Source organism: Osmerus mordax, chromosome 14 (assembly GCF_038355195.1).
Source record: "Osmerus mordax isolate fOsmMor3 chromosome 14, fOsmMor3.pri, whole genome shotgun sequence".
Classification (NCBI taxonomy): Eukaryota; Metazoa; Chordata; class Actinopteri; order Osmeriformes; family Osmeridae; genus Osmerus; species Osmerus mordax.
This window is the reverse complement of record NC_090063.1, coordinates 17,409,670-17,428,579: the sequence shown is the minus strand read 5'-3', so window position 1 is coordinate 17,428,579 and position 18,910 is coordinate 17,409,670. Positions and strand designations below refer to the sequence as shown.

Genomic DNA, 18,910 nt, shown 5'->3' with positions numbered 1-18,910 from the left:
CACGTGTTACGGTTGGTCCTAGGATAAACAACTATCAGTTACACTGTCAAAATATTTGTTCTGTTACCTATTTCAAAATAACGTATGTTATCAGTCTCGACAAGCAAGATGTCTCATACGTGCTGCTATTGTTGCGAACATCTCAACAAACTTAACGAGCAAGTGTCTGTCATGCGAAAAGAAATCAAGAATCTTCGGTAAGACTTCATAAAAAATATATATTTTTCGATATACGCACTCATACGCGTGCGAGAGGTTTTTATATTTGACGTTATTAACGATATTATGATTTTAGGCAGGGTTTGGACGCCGCCGTCCGAGCCCATCGGAAACACATGGTATCTCTCCGGTCTGCCCTGGCAGATGTTGGCCAGGTCGGTTTTCAGACCAGAGAGCCAACATCACGTAAAGTGGAGCCGACACACCTTGCGTTAGAACGAGGTACCTACTGAACCGGAGTTATAAAGTTACGGCTACACAAACCCCTCAATGTTCTCCTCTCCCTCTCATTGTGTGTGGGGAAAAAAACTTTTTCGAAAGGTAGAATAAATATTGATATATTGATTTGACATATAAGATTGTCAAATGTTTAATATATTATTTTCCAAAAATAGGTTTGCGTCATTGATGAGTAGGCCTACTTGATGAGGACTACTATTGCACTGCTCTGCTCTACTCTGTTTTAGGCTTCTATGTTCTCCTGTCCCCTCTCCTCCTCTCCCATATCCTCCTCTCTCCTGTCCCCTCCTTTCCTTGTGTGTGTAAAAAACAAGTTTCAAAAGGTTTAAAAAATATTTAAAAAAAAAAGTTTCGAAAGGTTTAAAAAAGTTTTAAACTTTTTGGGGGGAAAAGTTAGCAAAAATGCTAAAGAAAAAAAGTATGTCAGAGCCCACACTTCTTGACTTTAACTTGAGTGGAAAGGTCTAGTCAGTACTTCAACTTTTACCAGGGTCTTTTTAAAAATGAGTATCTGTACTTCTACTTGAGTGAAGGATGTGTGTACTTTTGCCATCTCTGTCCATGACACACTAAACCGAGTCCTCATGTGCGCCGTGACAGGGACCATCCAGACAGTCCCTATCGGTTACATCAGCTCCTGTTTCTCCCTGAAGAGCGGTACACCCAGGCAGCCCAGTGTCTGCGGAGCGTCCAGGGCCACGCTTCAGGTCCAGCAGAGCCTCTTCTCCAACCCCGAGCACTCCCTGGTCGGCCTGGAGCAATTCTCCCATGTGTGGTAAGATGCTAACTAGCAATCGCCGCTGATGTAAACGTAAATCAACTGACGGCAGGGGCTAGACATCTTCACCTGGGGTGGCAAGGGGGTGGCAGGAAGTAGTTTGGGGGGGCATGGAGGGAGGGTGTGACCCTATGCCACCATACATACACCTTCATGTTTTCCCAGGGTCATCTTCCTGTTCCACAAGAACGGCCAGCTGAGCTACAAGGCTAAAGTGAAACCTCCGCGTTTGAACGGCCAGAGGGTAGGGGTGTACTCTACCCGGAGCCCCCACCGCCCCAACGCCTTGGGCCTCTCCCTGGCCCGGCTGGACAGGGTCTCTGGTGGGTCTGTGGTGGGTCTCTGGAGGGTCTCTGGTGGGTCTCTGGTGGGTCTGTGGAGGATCTCTGGTGGGTCTCTGGAGGGTCTGTGGTGGGTCTCTGGTAGAGCCCGACCGATATATCGGCGAGCCGATATTATCGGCCGATATTGGGCATTCTTTTTCGGTATCGGCATTTATAATGGCCGATAAATGAATATTAATGTTTTTTTCAATTAATATTTTTTTTTTTTTGTGTGTGTGTTTTTGTTCAAAGGACTTTAAGTTTCATATTTTAAGTTTGTATTTTTATACATTTTATTTATCAGAAACTGCATTAACATATTATTTTAGTGAGGAAATAATAACAGGAGTCAGATAACTGAGCAGTTACGGAATCGGGCTATTAATCAGAAGGTTGCTGGTTCGATTCCAGGCCATGTCAAATGACGTTGTGTCCTTGGGAAGGCACTTAACCCTACTTGCCTCGGGGAATGTCCCTGTACTTACATTTACATTTACATTTAGTCATTTAGCAGACGCTCTTATCCAGAGCGACTTACAGTGAGTACAGGGACATTCCCCCGAGGCAAGTAGGGTGAAGTGCCTTGCCCAAGGACACAACGTCATTTGGCACAGCCGGGAATCGAACTGGCAACCTTCTGATTACTAGCCCGACTCCCTCACCGCTCAGCCATCTGACTGTTCCCCAGTCAGATGGGGAACAGTCAGATGGCTGTTCTGTACTTAGTCGCTCTGGATAAGAACTTCTTCTAAAAGTGACTAAATGTAAACTACAAATAACTACTGTTAGGGAAATCAGTTTGTTTTGTTACGCGTTTCTGGATTTGTAAAATATTTTTTTATATCGGCCGATATCGGAATATCGGATTTTTAAATCACCAAATATTTGTATCGGTATCGGCCTTAAAAATCCTTTATCGGTCGGGCTCTAGTCTCTGGTGGGTCTCTGGTGGGTCTCTGGTGAGCAGCCCCAGAAAGTGTTCATTTAGATGCTTTTAACCAACACATTCATCCCATCCTAGAGAGTTGCAGAAGCTTCAGGTTGTATTGAGAGTTAGTTAACATACTGTATAGGCTGTATGAAGAATGTATGGATATCCACTTGTGTAGGCCTATAGATATATACTGTATGCCTATGGCATCAGTGGCGGCTCTAGACCATTTCAACTGGGGGTCCAAGCTTGGCAAGTTGTACTGTTCGAGGGGCTAGTTACATGAAACATTATTGTTGGCATATATTTTGCCAACAATAATGGCAAACCGCCCCTGTGTGGCATGAGAGAGACAGTCATCAAAACTGGCTTGACTTGCTTTGGGTCCTTTGTGATGAGATTCACACTGTTGCTTACTGTTGCTAGAGTGTGACAGAGATGCAGAATGTGACTGAACTGCTTCTATACTGAGGAACGTCTACATCGTGTGAATGTTTGGTTGTTTAATGTCACAGCAGTTAGACCCTACACTGGTAGACTGTCGTTTAGAGAACAAACGTTTTAAAAATCCTGCATAGTAGCCTATCTATCATTTTTACACACAATTTGCTGGCACACTAACGACAAACTAATCAGACATCATACTACCTTGACGCCACTAATCAACTACTCAGTTCCTCACTTGAACGAGCTACAGATGTTTGTCCACTGTGGCTTAGGGTCTTAGTTTAAGTGAGTCTGATTCTCTGTCCTCAGGTGATACTCTCCACCTGTCTGAGATCGACATGATCGATGGGACTCCAGTTCTGGACATCAAACCCTACATCCCAGACTATGACTCCCCACACAGCAGAACCTACCCAGACTATGACTCCCCACACTGCAGAACCTACCCGGACTTACAGGAGAGCTGTGGACTCTACCCAGACGAGGGGCCGGGTGTGTCGTCGGATCAGGCAACCGGTGCAGTCACCGTAACTACAGAAACAGGAAGTGTTACTTCTTCTATGGTGGCTGGGTCAGGATGTCCTTCATCTGTGGTTTATGAGTTGGACTCTGATAGGAGAGGAAGTGGACCGAACCCTAGAAACCTCCTCTCAAAAGACGAATCTAAGGTTCATACTTTAAGTGGAAATGATCCGTCTAACTTCTCTGCTGCAAGCTCAGAACAGGCTCTCTCTGCTTCCCATCCCAGCATCCTCAGTGCTGTCCTGGAGGACCTTAAAGCTTATGTCAGCCAGGGAGATGCTGCCCTCTCCCTAGGGAGCTCTGTAGGAAAGTGCCAGGCTTCAGACAGGCCTACGGCCAAGCCAGTAGATGCTGTGGAGGATGGTGGTGTGCCCTGCTATGGGGAGGAGGCCTACAGCACCATCGCAGGCTGGATCAGAGAGCCTCCCATGGCCAGCCTGGAGGTTCGCTTCACCGTACACACGGAAAAGGACCTTTCACACTTTCTGCCTCCAGAAATAGCAGGTCTAAACACAGGTGATTATACATTTAAATGGTCTTTTGCTTCTTCATTCCTCACTACACATTCTTCATAATATCTATAACACTTGTGGTTCTTACTGTAAGTCGCTCTGGATAAGAGCGTCTGCTAAATGACTAAATGTCTTCAATTCCTCCATCTCTGCTGCCACCAGAGAATCGGGTTACATTTGTTCACCACTGGATGGCGCTATTGTTATACATACATTTTAGCCCAGCGTCTTTCGAGACCTTGGATACCATAATCCCCATACATCCTATGATAATGTGATTCTATTTATTTATCTATCCACTGGTCAGAGTTTATTTATTTATATAGATTCTAAAGGTACTTGTACATGTGTTCTCATGTTACCCTTCCGCTGAATCTTCTCTGCAGAACCTCAGAGATGCGGGCGTCCCAGGTTCCGGTTCCTGCGTGGTCCAGAGGAAGCCAGGGACGCCATCAGGGGAATTTTATCTGCTGACCCCCGGTCGGTGTACCGGAGGACTCGCTGTGAAGACCGTCTGTTCTTCTTCACCCTCGACACGGCCCACGTCACCTGCTGGTTCGGACCGGGCTTTGCTGAGGTGCTCAGGGTCCGGCCCGTAGGACCGTTACACAGAACCGGACCTGAGTGACGAGTTCTGGACCCAGTTGAGAAGTTCAGGATTGTGGAAACTTTTTGGGTTTGTTTTTGTTGCAAAGTGAAATTCTGTTATGTTCTAACATTCTCTTGAAACTCCCTTGCGTATTCTCTTGAACTAAATAAATGCTGAAATTGATGCTGAAATTTCCCTAAAATATTTATTTTTTGGGTGCCTGAAAATGACTGTATTATTATATTTACATCCAGCAACAGATAGGGCCATGTTGGAGCGCTTCACAACCCAACCAATCATCCCTGCTTACTTTGCTGTTAGAGTTCTGTGTGTTGAAGGTGTGTCCCAAACAGCACTAGTATGCCAGTCACACAGTAACAAGAAGGACTGGGTTTTAATCTTCACACTCAGAAACTCTACTTTCTTTTCACACTTTATTTGCTAAACCTTTTGTCATCCTATGAACTATCACAGTGAGTAACTCCAATCTCGGATGTAGAAAGCCAATGATTTGTATTGTTTAAGTAACTTAATTGCGTTCTATCCTGACTCACAGCAAACGGTGATTAGTCAAACCTCTCATTGTTGGATGAAGCTGTGCTTTTCATTGCCTAGATTTACAACGTGTAACACTCCCCTAACCAATAGCAACAGCAAATCACTCTCCAGAACGTCCTTTGTACTGTGTGTGTGTTTAGAAGGAGAGACAGAGAGAGAACAGCATTAGAAGGAGCCTGAAGCTGAACAGACCAAACATTCACATTAAAAACCATCTGGTGCACAAGAAACGTTGCAATCCTCACAGCCGGCCTCTTGTGATGAAACCAATGGATCTCCATGAGGCCGTGCTGAAGGCTGACTTTCTCCAGGCGCGGAGGCTGGTGGAGGCTGGGGCCAGCGTCAACACCAGGGACGAGGAGAGCAGGACCCCGCTGATGCTCTGCTGCCTCCATGATGGCGAGCGCTGGGCGCTGGGCACAGCACGCATGCTGCTGGTCCACGGGGGCAGGGTGGGGTTGAGGGATGGTCGGGGACGGTCAGCTCTGGTCTACGCTGTCCTGTACGAGCGCCTGGGGCTGGTCAGGATGCTTCTGCAAGCCCTGGATCACGACCTGACCCAGGCCGACAGGTACGGCTGTACTGCTTTGAGGTACGCGGTCCAAGTCGATAATGGTCCAATCCGTGACCTGCTGGAGAAGACCATGAAGAGATACGGTCTAAACTCAGACGAGGAGACAACCACCACCTCTAACCATGCTGGGCAGAAAATGTGTGGTCGAAGCCTGGCCCTTTTGAAAGCATCCAGGCAGATTTTGCAGGATGGTCCAACCAAGTACACAACACCACAGCCAAGGGGAGATGCAGTGACACTGTTGCCCTATAAGCCCCTCCCCGCGGGACTGTGGGAAAAGAGGGCAAGTTTCTACAACACCATGAAGAAACGTGAAACGAGGCCTGAGGTAAAAAAGTTATCCAATGACGCTTCAAATAAAGTAAATGAAGACTATACACCTGGAGGAGGTGAGGAAAGAGAAGGGAAAGCTCGAGGGGGTCCGAAGGTAACACCAGACCCTCCACAGGACTGGAAATTGGCCCTGAGAACGTTAACCCAGACGCTGCAACACCAGATCAGCCCGTCCTACAGACCCAGGGCCCAGGCCCGGCCCCCGGCCCCAAAACCCAGAAAGAGGACCTCCCGACTGGGGCCGAGCCCTACGGTGGAGGCTCTGCTCCGTCAGCAGAACCAGAGAGGCAGGAAGATGTCTCTTCCCGCCCTCAGCGACAGCTTGCTGAAGGAGCAGAGCGCCAACGGGGCTTTTAGGAGGCGCTGCAGTTTGGCGGTCCTACCAATGATCAGGATGGGTGTGTCGGGGGGGCAGAGGGACTGTTCCACCAGGCTGGAGGGGAGGGGGGGCGGGAGAGGGGGGGGCGGGAGGGGGGGTACCGGGGGAGGGTGGAGGGAAACGCCTAAACCACTTGTCAGTATTCAGGAAGGGAAGAAGAAAACTTTGAAACAATCATGAATTTAGTTTTTGTGTGAAGATCTGGATCAGGGCTCTCAAGTTTCACGCAGTCGCCGTGAGACTTACGCATTTCTCATCCACCGTTTCTCACGCAACACATTCTCCCTCGGAGAAGTTAGGAATAACTTGTCCCGCTATATTCAATGAATGGACGAGAAGCAACCATACGGAAGGGAAATGTCTCGAGTTATACAGAGTTAAATGCCACCTACCAAGCAATCAGAAACACTGAGAGCCCTTTTTCATGTAATCTTACATTGCGGAAATGTTTGCTCAACGTAATTGTTACTTCCCATCACGCAAAAAGCCTGTCGTAACAGACAAAGCCGTCTGTAACTGGACATACTAACATACGTCGAATGTCTGTCACATTAAACACGTTGGCTTTCTAAACTGTTCAAAATATGAGACGTCTTATGGAATTATTAAAAAAAAATATTCTCACGATAAACTTATGATAAAACTTGAGAGCTCTGAATCGAGATACACTTTTGAGGACATTTTCAGAAGATTCACATGAAATGACGAACGAATTGTGAGCATAGTGCCATTTAAGTAAATAGCCACAGTATAGAAAGGAATCATAATTGCAATTTTAACTGGGCATGGGTAATGGTTTCTTGTTAGCTGATTGTTTGAAATCCCGTGCTTAAATATATTACAAATAAAAATGAAATTGTAATAAACGTGTCTTTTTGTGTCGTCCAACTAAACATATTTCTGTGATCATTTTGTCATTACACACTTTGCTCCGAATCCGGCAGCGCGGCAGGAAATGGTGGTTGTTTGCAAGCGGATGTGACGTTTCAGACCTACGGTTATTCAGTTTTAACCAATAAGCGGCAGTCTTTCAGTTTGAATTTACAGGCGGTTGAAGTTCACAAGCTGACAGGTTTGTTTACCTCCTTTTCATATCGTTAGCTATTTAATACATGTCTATGTTCTGTAATTATGTAAATTGTGAGAAAGTTCTGACATTCTGATAATATTCTAAGACTAAGCCAACTAGTATCTAGGAAAATATTAAGTTAGCTCAGCAATCGTTAGCTAGGCTATCTCTAACAAGAGGGTCATGAGCGTTGTACGTGCTCGTAGAGCTAATTTATTTAGTCTAGTTACATGTTCTAACTACCCAGCTTTATTGATTGATCTTCACTCGTAATTGTATACTCTAATTGTATAATTTACATGCATATATTAGGTCAACCCTGTTCCCGACGAGCAAGACTAGAGCTACTTTCTTGTAGGTTTTCATCAAACTTAATCCAGCGCACATGATTTGAGTAGACTCTACGTGACCCTAACTGTAATTACTATAGTCTAGCTGTTTCACAAGTTAAATAATTTGTTTAAACTGAGGTTGGTGTGTGAACACAACAGTAGGGTAGATCTCCAGGAGCCGCATTAAAGAGCCCTGGCATAGAACCAACATAATTTACAGTTGCTAGCCACCGACAGAAACGCTAACGATATACGTTTGTTGCATTTGCGTCTTGGTTAAAGATTCAAAGCTTGCCTGCAACGACTCGAGATCGACAAGAGATCGACTCCTACGTTCTCAGCCATGGTAAAACTCCTAACATCACTATAACACAGTTTCGTTACATATCCTCATCGGGCTTTACTTGAACTGGTTGCTCTCCTCTGCTACTAGTCGTCTAGGCGTGGGGAACGAACGCCGTTGAGAAATGTGGAGAATGAGATGCACCTGCAAACCACAGCTTCAAGGCTAAGATCAGTGTCCAAGTCCAGTATCGATGTCCAATATACTTTAATGGTAAGCGAATTAAATATATTTTGCTCAACTTTGTGAAAAGTTTAGATTTGTTTTTCTCTCAATGCACTTTGGTTTTGTTGCACTGTAGTTTAGATGATTGTTTGTTAATGTGCACTGTGCCTGAAATGTGCTTATGGTGGGGTGTGGATGACTGTTCCTTGACTGACAACCTAGTACATTTACAACGATGCACTTCCGATCCTTGATCTTCTGATATGCTGATATGCTTTCTGTATGTACTATTTGTAGGTCGCTTTCTATAAAGGCTAATAAAGATGTTAATATTTGGTCTTACCCCCTACTCTTATCCTCCCAACAGAAGGATCAGGCAGCTGCTCGTTGCCTAGCAACCCCTCTCTCCCCCGGCCCTTCAAGTGAGCTCACGTGCACACATTCTCCAGAAGTCTCTGAGAAGGCATCTACCATGGAGGACAACCATGTCAATCATCCGTGTGGACCAGGAGTCGTCACTTTCGAATCCATTGTTTGTGTCAACGATTCCTTTTCTGGACTGGGAGATATTACGTACAAATCCCTCCTGTGTGCTGGTGGGGAGGTGGACATTTCTGAAGGCACCACCCTGGCTGCTGAGACGATGTGTTTACCTGGGGACAGGTCAGAGTGGCCCACCTGCTCCCCGGACCACCACAGTGTTCATCCTCCTGGCTTAATGGAGGAACGTGACCCTAAGCCCAGCAGTGGCCATACTGAGCACCCTTACTGTAACACAGAACAAGACATGGCCGCCTTTAACACTGACCCTCCCTCTTACAAGGACTCGGTTAACTGTCCTGATGACGATGCTTTGGAAACTAGTGAGACGAGTGAGAAGCCTCCCAGTGCCATGAGTGACGTCACCTTCAAATCATTTAGTTGCTGTGGAGGAGAGGTTGAATTGTCTGACTCCATCAGAATGGGGGAGGAGACCATCCCTTTACCCAAGGATCAGTCTTCGAATGGCCAATCGCAATGCGACATCAGTCTAAACCCAAGCATCTTATTGGATGATGAGACTCTCAGTCACGCAGATCACCCATACTGCCATTCGAGCAGTGATGGTGTCACGTCCTATATTGGTCACCCTCATATGATGAAGCCCTCTGTGGGAAACGTCTCTTTGAAATCAGCAAAGGATCTTGAAGCTGTTTCCTGTCAGCTCTTCCCAGAATGCACCACACAGGAAGAAGTCATTTGTCAGCTCATCACAGATTGTGGTGACAACCCTGCGTTCACACACAGCAGCACCACACGCGCTGATGATGATGATGATGATGATGATGACGTTGATGATGATGAAGCAGCCGATGACCCAGACTTGCAAAGTGAAGTTGCCTCAGGAATGACCGCGGCCCGAGACAGCGCCCTGGGTTCCAGCAGAACGGGTTCTCTGTGCCTGGAACCAGGGGTAGCCCCTCCCCCAGAGACCCTGCTGGACGTGGTGAGGGAACTCCCGGGGTTCTGCTCCGTAGCCGACGCTCTGCCCCTCTCTCTCCTCAGCCCCGTGCTCAGGGCCACCCCCGTCAACCGGAGGAAGTGTGACCGGCGGTCTGTTCGGGCCCTCGCTAGAGCGATAGCAGAGGAGTCAGTTTTGGAGGTTGAGAAGATCCTCATGGGCATCACTGAAGTAAGCTGTGTGGTCCCTGGTAACCCTGACAGCCTGTGGAACAGCATCGGCCTGGAGAGCCCAGGGCTCCATCCCCAGTTCAACTCCACCGCTCTGGGGGCCAGGTCTTCTTGCAAGCCCCTGCAAGCACCTCCGACCAGGGGGAAGGTGCTGCAAGATCACCCGGAGAACGTTGTGGAGGTGGAGCCTCCGCAGGATCATGTAGCCCCTCAGGATCAGAACACAGACACACTGGAGAAGACTGCGGATGATGAGCAGGAGGCAGGAGAGAAAAATTATTCTGCTGCACAGCCACCTACCCAGGAGGAGGAAGAGATGGATCTTCCTCCAGTGGAGACGAGGACAGATGGAGGAAGAACCTGCACTCCTCTTCTTCCTCCTCCATCTCAGATGGACCAGCTGCCCCTCGGCTTCTCTCTGGTTCCTGGGCTCCCCCTCCAGCAGCAGCTCAAGCAGATGGCCCACCTCCTCATCCTGGCGTCCATCAGGGTGGGTGGGTCCACCCCCCCGGCTCCACCCTTGCCACCCCCCGAGGGGGCCAGGCTGGAGGAGCGCTGTGTGGGCACCAGCCCCCCCAGGGTGGAGGAGCGCAGCTCCAACACCTCGGGGGTGTATGAGAGGAAGAGGGAGGTGCTGGTGTCAGACGCCTGCACTGCCACTGACTCGCTGCTCTGGAAGTGAGTTCTGCTCAGACGATCTTTCTCCAAGATGCTCAATTCCCTTCATTTGAAATGTGTTTTTCATCTTGTTCATTCAAGTCTATACAGGAGTATTCACTCTCCCTCCACCATCTCTTACCCTCTCCCACCCTCTCTCTCTTTCTCCTTCTCCCACCATCTCTCTCTCTCCCTCGTCCTCCATTTCTCTCCCCCTCTACCTTCTCCCTCCTCCATCTTTTCCCCTCCCCTCTGTCTCTCTACTCCCTCCAGCCCAGCCCCAGGCAGCCTGTCTGACTTCTCCAGAGCAGAGCTGGAGCAGCGACTGTCCTCCAGCCTGATCATGGTGGAGGCCCTGGCCCAGCAGCTGTCGACATCCAGGGCGCCCACCTCCCTCCACGGGGGTCCCGGCCCCTCCAGCCTGAGGGACAAGATCGTGCAGACGGACCACACCGAACTCAGACAGGTGAGGGGCTGGTGAGGGGGTGTGAGGTGGTTGAGCCAGAGTTGAATGTTGACATTTTGAAAGCTCCAGTTTTAGTCTCTGGACTGTTAAAATCACACATTCATTTCTGAAGCCTCTCTAGCTCTGCCGAAATATCTTTTAGTTTTCATGCCTCACCGTGTGTGCGTGTGCGTGTGCGTGTGTGTGTGTGCGTGCGTGCGTGCGTGTGTGTGTGTAGACTGTAACTTACAGGGAGCTGTATGTTGCGTCCCTGGAGAGGATCAGGGATCTGGAGCAGGACCAGGCTGATCTGCAGACACTGCGGCTCAGCATGATCAACACCAGGACCGGCATGGTGAGGACACACACACCACAACACCAGGACCGGCATGGTGAGGACACACACACCAGTACCATCAGTCACAGTGTGTGTGTTGTGTCCCCAGGCCAGCCTGAGTTCTCACAGTGAGGCAGTTCTGTCCAGCCTGCAGCAGATGCTGAATGAGGTCAAATCAGACCACCACAGCCTCCTCTCACAGGTACGACCTGTGTGTGTGTGTTCTGTCCCTGTGTGTGTCCTTTCCCAGGGTGTGTGTGTGTACTCATGTGTGTCCTGTCCCAGCATGCTCAGGTGCGGAGCCTGTTTGAGCGCTGTCGTAGCAGCCAGTCCCAGATGCTGCAGAAGACCAGAGACTGTCTGCAGCAGAGGGAGGAGATGAGAGCCCAGAGGGACCAGGCCTTCTCTCAGCAGCAGGCGGTACAAATACAGCACTTCAACCACTCCTGCTTCACCTGCTCTCCAGAGCTCCACACAGAGGAGAGGGGGGGGGGGGTTTGAACATGTCTTCTTGATCTAGTCAGATGCTCTAACCACGGAGCTTTAACTGTCCTGTGTGCCATCTCTGTAGTCTGTACTTCAGCAGAGGACATCCTCGTGTGTGTGTAGGGTCGTTATTGGTTTTCCCTCCAAACCTAATCTGGAAATGTGTGTGTGTGTGTGTGTGCGCGCAGGCCTTCAGTGTGGTGGAGCAGTTGAAGGTGTCGAGTTCTGACAGGATCTCAGAGCTGGAGAACAGCCTCGGCTCTATCCAGGACCTCAGAGATGCTCTGACCAGGACCTACCCTCAACAGGTACACACACACCTACCTACCCTCAACAGGTACACACACACACCTACCTACCCTCAACAGGTACACACACACACCTACCTACCCTCAACAGGTACACACACACACACACCTACCTACCCTCAACAGGTACACCCTTTTAATCACAGGCATATTGGCTAAGCATATGAATAGAATGAATACACACTGCTTCTTCTGAGAGCATTCTTTGTGTGTGTGTGTGTGTGTGTGTGTGTGTGTGTGTGTGTGTGTGTGTGTGTGTGTGTGTGTGTGTGTGTGTGTGTGTGTGTGTGTGTGTGTGTGTGTGTGTGTGTGTGTGTGTGTGTGTGTGTGTGTGTGTGTGTGTGTGTGTGTGTGTGTGTGTGTGTGTGTGTGTGTGTGTGTGTGTGTGTGTGTGTGTGTGTGTGTGTGTGTGTGTGTGTGTGTGTGTGTGTGTGTGTGTGTGTGTGTGTGTGTGTGTGTGTGTGTGTGTGTGTGTGTGTGTGTGTGTGTGTGTGTGTGTGTGTGTGTGTGTGTGTGTGTGTGTGTGTGTGTGTGTGTGTGTGTGTGTGTGTGTGTGTGTGTGTGTGTGTGTGTGTGTGTGTGTGTGTGTGTGTGTGTTCCTCCCCCCATGCAGGTTGCACTGAACAAGGCTTATGTTGAATCCTTCAGCTCAGCATCTGAACTCTTAAGAGGAACTGTGAGTGACCAAGCCAGCCTGCTCCAACAGGTACACACCTCCTCTGTAGACTGGGATCAGGAATCAAATATCTGACTGGAGTTTATTTGTTGTATTTTTGTTTAAGTACTATATAGCATGAAATTCCTACATTTAACATAGCGTTACATGATCAAATACATTGTGATATCATGCAGCTTATCGTGACGTTGTTCTCCAGTCAGTCGGGGTGTGTGTGTGTGTGTGTGTGTGTGTGTTAACGTTGAGGCTGTTCTCTCCAGCTCCAGTCAAGCAGGCGTCTCCTCCAGAAGACATTCCCTCTGCTCAGCAGCCTGAACCAGAAAACTGCTGCTGCCATCGCTGAGAGAGACCAGGCCCTGATGGAGAGAGACCAGGTCTCTAGTCTCTCTCTCTCTGCCCCTTGTCTGTCTTCTCTCTCTGTCTCACTCGATAGTCTGTCTCTCCGTAACTCTCTCACTAGTCTGTGTCCCTAGTCACTCTCACGAGTCACTGTTTCTGTGTTTCTCTCTCTAGTCTTTGTGTCTGTAGGATCCTATGTTAGTCTGTGTTTCTCTCTCTAGTCTTTGTGTCTGTAGGATCCTATGTTAGTCTGTGTTTCTCTCTCTAGTCTTTGTGTCTGTAGGATCCTATGTTAGGACAGTGTTCTAGGCCCAGCACATCTCTCTGTCCTGATCCCTGCTCCTGTGCCCAGACCCAGGCCTCTCTCCAGCAGAGCATGTCCAGCCTGCAGGAGAGCCAACAGCAGAACACAGACCTCCAGCTGCAGGTCACCATCATGACCTCAGGTGAGAGGCCCTCCACCCTACCCACCACACACAGGGGGATTTGAACCTGCAACCTCTTGGTGACAATATTGTGATCCTCAGCTCCTGCCAACTATCTTTCAGTGAACTTCTTAATCGTAGTATTTAATAGTTTCTCCCTCCCCTCTCACCCCCTCCCCTCTCCCCCTCACCAGAGATGGGTGTGCTCCGGCAGAAGCTGGGTGAGGAGGAGGAGGAGCGTGCTGGTCTGGAGAGGAAGGTGGGGGAGCTCTCTGCTACGGTCTCCTCCAGCCTGGCCTCCTACGCCTTCCTGGAGCAGGCCCTCGCCGGGGAGTCCAGCCAGTAAGGCCCTGACTCTGTATGCATGTGCAGTCTATTTTATAGATCTCATCAGATAGTGTGGTTCATTTGTCTGTGATGTCTTGTTCCTGTAGGTTGCAGCAGGCCCAGCAGGATGTGAAGATAGCTACTGAGCATGTTAATGAGTGAGTAGAACTTCTCCAATAGGGACTCAGACACAACGTAAAGAGGACCAGTAGGACAAGCACATCTGAATAAAACATACATGTAGTTGTTGTGATTTGTAACAGTTTTGCTTGTTTGTTGTAGTTTGGCTTTCTTAACTTGAACAGTTGTCGTAGCCTTTCCCTGACATCGTCATCCTCTTCCGTGCGTGCGTGCGTGTGTGTGCCCAGGCTGCAGGCACGGCTGCAGCACAGTGAGCAGTGTGTGTGTGAGCTGGAGCGGGCCCTGCAGCACAGTGAGGAGGAGAGCAGAGGCCTCCAGGCTCTCAGCTGCAGCCAGGCCCTGCAGCTGCAGCAGCTGCCCCAGATACACACTCAGCTCTGCAGCATGAAGGAGATGAACGAGGTACACACACCTTACACACTCACACCATACACACTCAGCTCTGCAGCATGAAGGAGCATCGCTCCCTCTGTCTCATCCATAACGTACCTTTTGGGGGAGAATTCTGTCTTTTCAAACCAAAACAAAAGAAACTTGCCAAAATTTGCCTTTGAAACCTTGCAACCTTGACAGTGAAAGGAAGGGGAGTAATGTAGAGTATAGTAGAGTCCTCATCAAGTCTGCCTTGTTACATGGTAGCTTTCTAGATTATTTTACGTTTGTTGTGCGTCATAGCCAGGAAATGAAAAAAGGCGCTCAATGACAAGAAATTATATGGATCATGCCACCAAATACAGATGAAACTAAAGTAACGAGCCTTGCTTGTAAATGTAAGAAGTAGAAAGTACAGATATTAGTCAAATACATGAATATAAATAGTAAAGTACTGATACCAGAAATCTACTTCCCATCTCTGCATATGACAAAGCTTAAGTCAAGAAGCTAACTAGAAACTGACGATGCGAACCTATCTCTAGGTCTATGCGATAACGAACTGTTTCTGTATCTGATACGAACAAGTAACTTACCATAAGATAAACGGCCAGAGGAAGACCTTCGCGGATCTAGTTAACGTGCGCGTGTGTGTAAATTGTTAAAGTAGGTTTAACCCTAACTGTGCTGCTTCACAACCAGTGGTTTTGGTAACGTTAGCGCCCCCCACTAATACTCTAATTTGTCAAATTGTATTAACATCCTCCCGATCCTGCTGTCGGTCCTGGGACGAAGGGTTAGGGTCCTGAATCTGGAGCCCTGCTCGAGCCGTACTCGCTGAACGGGCCTCCTGCCTTTGCCAAACAAATGTCACCAGATGAAGCCTCTCTTCTCTCTTCTCAGTTCCTGCAGATGAAGCCTCTTCTCTCTTCTCAGTTCCTGCAGATGAAGCCTCTTCTCTCTTCTCAGTTCCTGCAGATGAAGCCTCTTCTCTCTTCTCAGTTCCTGCAGATGGAGAGCGAGCTGGTGCGGCAGCAGATTGAGGAGAGCGAGGCTGCGCAGAGGGCCACTCTGCACGCGCTCAGGGAGAGGAACTTCCACACTGAGGACCTGAGGAAGGCGCTCAGCCACGCCACGTACGTTTTGATTTCATAGTCTTATAAAGGTTCTGTAGGTAGTATTATACTGTACAGTTCTCTCCCATGTACTTGAACTGAAGTTTTTGTGTGTGTGTGCGTGTGTGTGTTCAGTCTGGAGCAGCAGGCGCTGCGTGCTGAGCTGCAGAGCGTGCGTGAGGCAGGCAGCAGGGTCCAGGCAGAGCAGGAAGAGCAGCAGGCTCAGACGGTCACTAACATCACCCTCCTACACCACACCCTCCGAGAGCTGACCAACCAGCAGCATGCTGCCCTCACCTCCCAGGTGACACACACACATCCACACATCACCCTCCTACACCACACACACATCCACACATCACCCTCCTGCACCACACACACATCCACACATCACCCTCCTGCACCACACACACATCCACACATCACCCTCCTGCACCACACACACATCCACACATCACCCTCCTGCACCACACACACATCCACACATCACCCTCCTGCACCACACACACATCCACACATCACCCTCCTGCACCACACACACATCCACACATCACCCTCCTACACCACACACACAATTAACCAAGGTTCTATCCAAGTCTGCTAAACTTGATTTAAACGTGACATGGCCGTGTCTCCAGAAACCGTCCCAGGAGCAGCCCCCTGTGCCCCAGACCAGCCCTCTGTTTGAGCAGCCCTCCCCCAGCTCGTTTGTGGACAGCATCATGGTTGCCCTGGCCAGAGGGCCGGAGGAATGCCACACAGAGCCCCCTGCTGGACACAGTACGTCATTACACCTCAGACACCATCCACAGCACACATGTGGACGCTCGCTCTCTCTTTGCTTCCCTCCCTCTTCCTGTCTCACTCTGATTCCCTCCCTCTCTCTGTGTTTCTCCTCAGATGTGGGAGGGTCCCAGTCTAAGGGTCTGGGCAGTAAGAACAGCGCCTTCTCCCGTGTCCCCCTGAAGAGCAGCCAGAGGAGCGACAGAGGGGACGAGAGGGGGGAAGCGAGGGATGAAGAGGAGGAAGAGAGCGTGCTGGCTCTACTGGGAGACATGGGTAACACTGTGACTGAGCTGGCCTCCACCCTCGCTCTGCTGCACCAGCACAAAGGCTCACAGCACAACACCATGTAGGTACCCTGTGTGTGTGTGTGTGTGTGTGTGTGTGTGTGTGTGTAGTAAGTCTGTAGATGCTGGATGTCTGTGTTTTGATTTAGCTGTATTCATGTACATCCATTAGAACAGTCAGGTGATCCATGTAGTGTTTGTGGAAGAGAGGCAGCTGGCTTCAATGACTGTTGTTGTTGTTTCAGCGGCGCCCTGCAGGGGGAGCTGCAGGCCCAGGCCTGCAAACACACAGAGGAAGTGTCTGAGCTGAGAGAGCAGATGAGCAGACTGAGCAGCCAGGAGGAGAAGTGGGCTGCAGCGCTGCAGGACAGAGCCCAGGAGGAGAAGACCACCATGCAGCTTCTAACTGACCTGGACGAGGCCAGAGAGCTGCTTCAGAGCCACAGGACTGAGAACACCGAGCTAAGTAAGGAAGTGTTTGAGCTTCGCCGCTCTCTCCACCAATCAGAGGTGGAGGCCCAGGCAATGAGGGAGGAACTCGGCAAAGGGGGCAGCCAATCAGAATCTTCCATGAATGCTATGGACGACAAGATCCGCCTTCTGAAAGAGGTTTGTTCGTGACAGATCACTATATTAATAAATACATGTATACACATAAATGAAGCATTAATATGGTGAGATAATGAGATGTTTCTCATTTGATCTGTGGACTGTTTAATGTAACGCGAGAAAGAAAAGACTGAGATCTCAGAAGTGAGCACACTGATCCTCTAACAGCAGCTGTGGACTGTGGAAGCACATGGCTAACTGGAGTTCACTAGCTGCTACTAGACCAGGCTGGGATACACTTTCACAATGCGCACACACACAGATGAACCTCAGCGTGGCTGTCATCCACAGGTGGAGAGACTGAGGATGAGTCTGGTGGAGGTGGAGGAGGGGCGCTCCAGGCTGCTGGATCGAGCCAAGAGACACGTGAGTTTATTTTTATATGTATATAATAATAATCAGTGTTTCCTCTAGGATTTTTTATTTTTTTTTGCAGTGGGGGCAGGTCTGTCCGAACCCCCCCCCCCAGCCGAAACAAAGTTCTAACCCTATATTTCGGAGCAGGTTAATGTAATAGTCTAATAGTAATAATGCACATATTTTCGTCCTATTTACTCTAAACACACACACACACACACACACACACACACAGGTGGTGGGTGCCCATGGTCACCTGTTCTCCGAATGAAACAACCACTTCACTCTTACATGCCGGCTTTTCTGTGTTCATTGAAGACTCCTAAATAGCATGAAGGGTTTTCTGGGTTATTTGAAGACTCCTAAACAGCATGAAGGCTTTGTGTTGTGTCTGCAGCAAGTGGTGCATGAGGCCAACCAGAGGAAGCTGGAGAAGGAGCTTCACCTGCTGGATAACATGATCGAGACCGTCAGGAAGGTGAGCGCTCCACCATGGATTCAGAACATGATGTGATGACTCAGGCTTCATGTCCACACAGGAAGTGTACATTTAGAATCTAGTGATGTGATATCCTGTTATACTGCATGTTAATCTACTGATGTGATCTCCTGTTATACTGCATGTTAATATAGTCATGTGATCTCCTGTTATACTGCATGTTAATATAGTCATGTGATCTCCTGTTATACTGCATGTTAATATAGTCATGTGATCTCCTGTTATACTGCATGTTAATATAGTCATGTGATCTCCTGTTATACTGCATGTTAATATAGTCATGTGATCTCCTGTTATACTGCATGTTAATATAGTCATGTGATCTCCTGTTATACTGCATGTTAATATAGTCATGTGATCTCCTGTCCTGCAGACTCTGTTCTCTGTGCCGGACGTGGTACAGAGCTGTGAGGAGCTTCGTAAACTGGCAGAATACCTCGGATGAAGACCTTATAACACTTCAGATAAAACCTTTTTTATTGTTGTGAATTGTTTATTGGAAATAATAAAAGCAGTTTTAATATGACAGAAAGGCTGTTATTAGATTTGACAGGTTGGGCAGCCCTGTGTTGTGTGTCTGTTCTCCAGAAGTACAAACACCCAGTTTTGCTGCTCTGAAAGTATGATCTTCAACATTTGATTTGGTACAAATAAGTTAAGTAATTCATTTCAAGAAATTCATTAATTAAGAAATTCAAGTAATTAAGTGTCTAAACATGCAAAATAATGACATTTTGGTCAATGGTCTTGATGAAAGAAGGC

The 18,910-nt window shown here is 48.5% G+C and overlaps 2 protein-coding genes across 2 annotated transcripts; both read left to right on the top strand.

Annotated features, from left to right (window-relative positions):
- Positions 1–70: 70 nt before the first annotated feature.
- Positions 71–4,752, top strand: trmo (tRNA methyltransferase O). The gene is made up of 6 exons (XM_067250393.1): positions 71–197; positions 296–441; positions 1,060–1,234; positions 1,403–1,560; positions 3,248–3,976; positions 4,359–4,752. The coding sequence occupies exons 1-6, from the start codon at positions 85–87 to the stop codon at positions 4,598–4,600; spliced, it is 1,563 nt and encodes a 520-aa protein (XP_067106494.1). The 5' UTR covers positions 71–84; the 3' UTR covers positions 4,601–4,752.
- A 4,042-nt stretch (positions 4,753–8,794) lies between these two features.
- spag5 (sperm associated antigen 5) lies at positions 8,795–18,656 on the top strand. The gene is made up of 20 exons (XM_067250392.1): positions 8,795–10,663; positions 10,916–11,108; positions 11,326–11,442; positions 11,534–11,626; positions 11,710–11,844; positions 12,099–12,218; positions 12,832–12,924; positions 13,155–13,268; positions 13,586–13,679; positions 13,853–14,000; positions 14,093–14,143; positions 14,354–14,528; positions 15,501–15,634; positions 15,749–15,917; positions 16,252–16,393; positions 16,514–16,745; positions 16,929–17,292; positions 17,584–17,658; positions 18,047–18,127; positions 18,522–18,656. The coding sequence occupies exons 1-20, from the start codon at positions 8,958–8,960 to the stop codon at positions 18,591–18,593; spliced, it is 4,308 nt and encodes a 1,435-aa protein (XP_067106493.1). The 5' UTR covers positions 8,795–8,957; the 3' UTR covers positions 18,594–18,656.
- Positions 18,657–18,910: the final 254 nt, after the last annotated feature.

What these genes read in the sequence shown, in the direction of transcription:
- spag5 (XM_067250392.1), top strand. Translation starts at nt 8,958, where the DNA reads ATGTGTTTACCTGGGGACAGGTCAGAGTGGCCCACCTGCTCCCCGGAC. An exon ending in AAGCCAGCCTGCTCCAACAG is followed by an intron (nt 12,925 to 13,154) that starts GTACACACCTCC and finishes TGTTCTCTCCAG; the next exon opens with CTCCAGTCAAGCAGGCGTCT. An exon ending in CCCTGATGGAGAGAGACCAG is followed by an intron (nt 13,269 to 13,585) that starts GTCTCTAGTCTC and finishes TCCTGTGCCCAG; the next exon opens with ACCCAGGCCTCTCTCCAGCA.
- trmo (XM_067250393.1), top strand. Translation starts at nt 85, where the DNA reads ATGTTATCAGTCTCGACAAGCAAGATGTCTCATACGTGCTGCTATTGT. An exon ending in AAAGAAATCAAGAATCTTCG is followed by an intron (nt 198 to 295) that starts GTAAGACTTCAT and finishes TTATGATTTTAG; the next exon opens with GCAGGGTTTGGACGCCGCCG. An exon ending in GAGCAATTCTCCCATGTGTG is followed by an intron (nt 1,235 to 1,402) that starts GTAAGATGCTAA and finishes ATGTTTTCCCAG; the next exon opens with GGTCATCTTCCTGTTCCACA.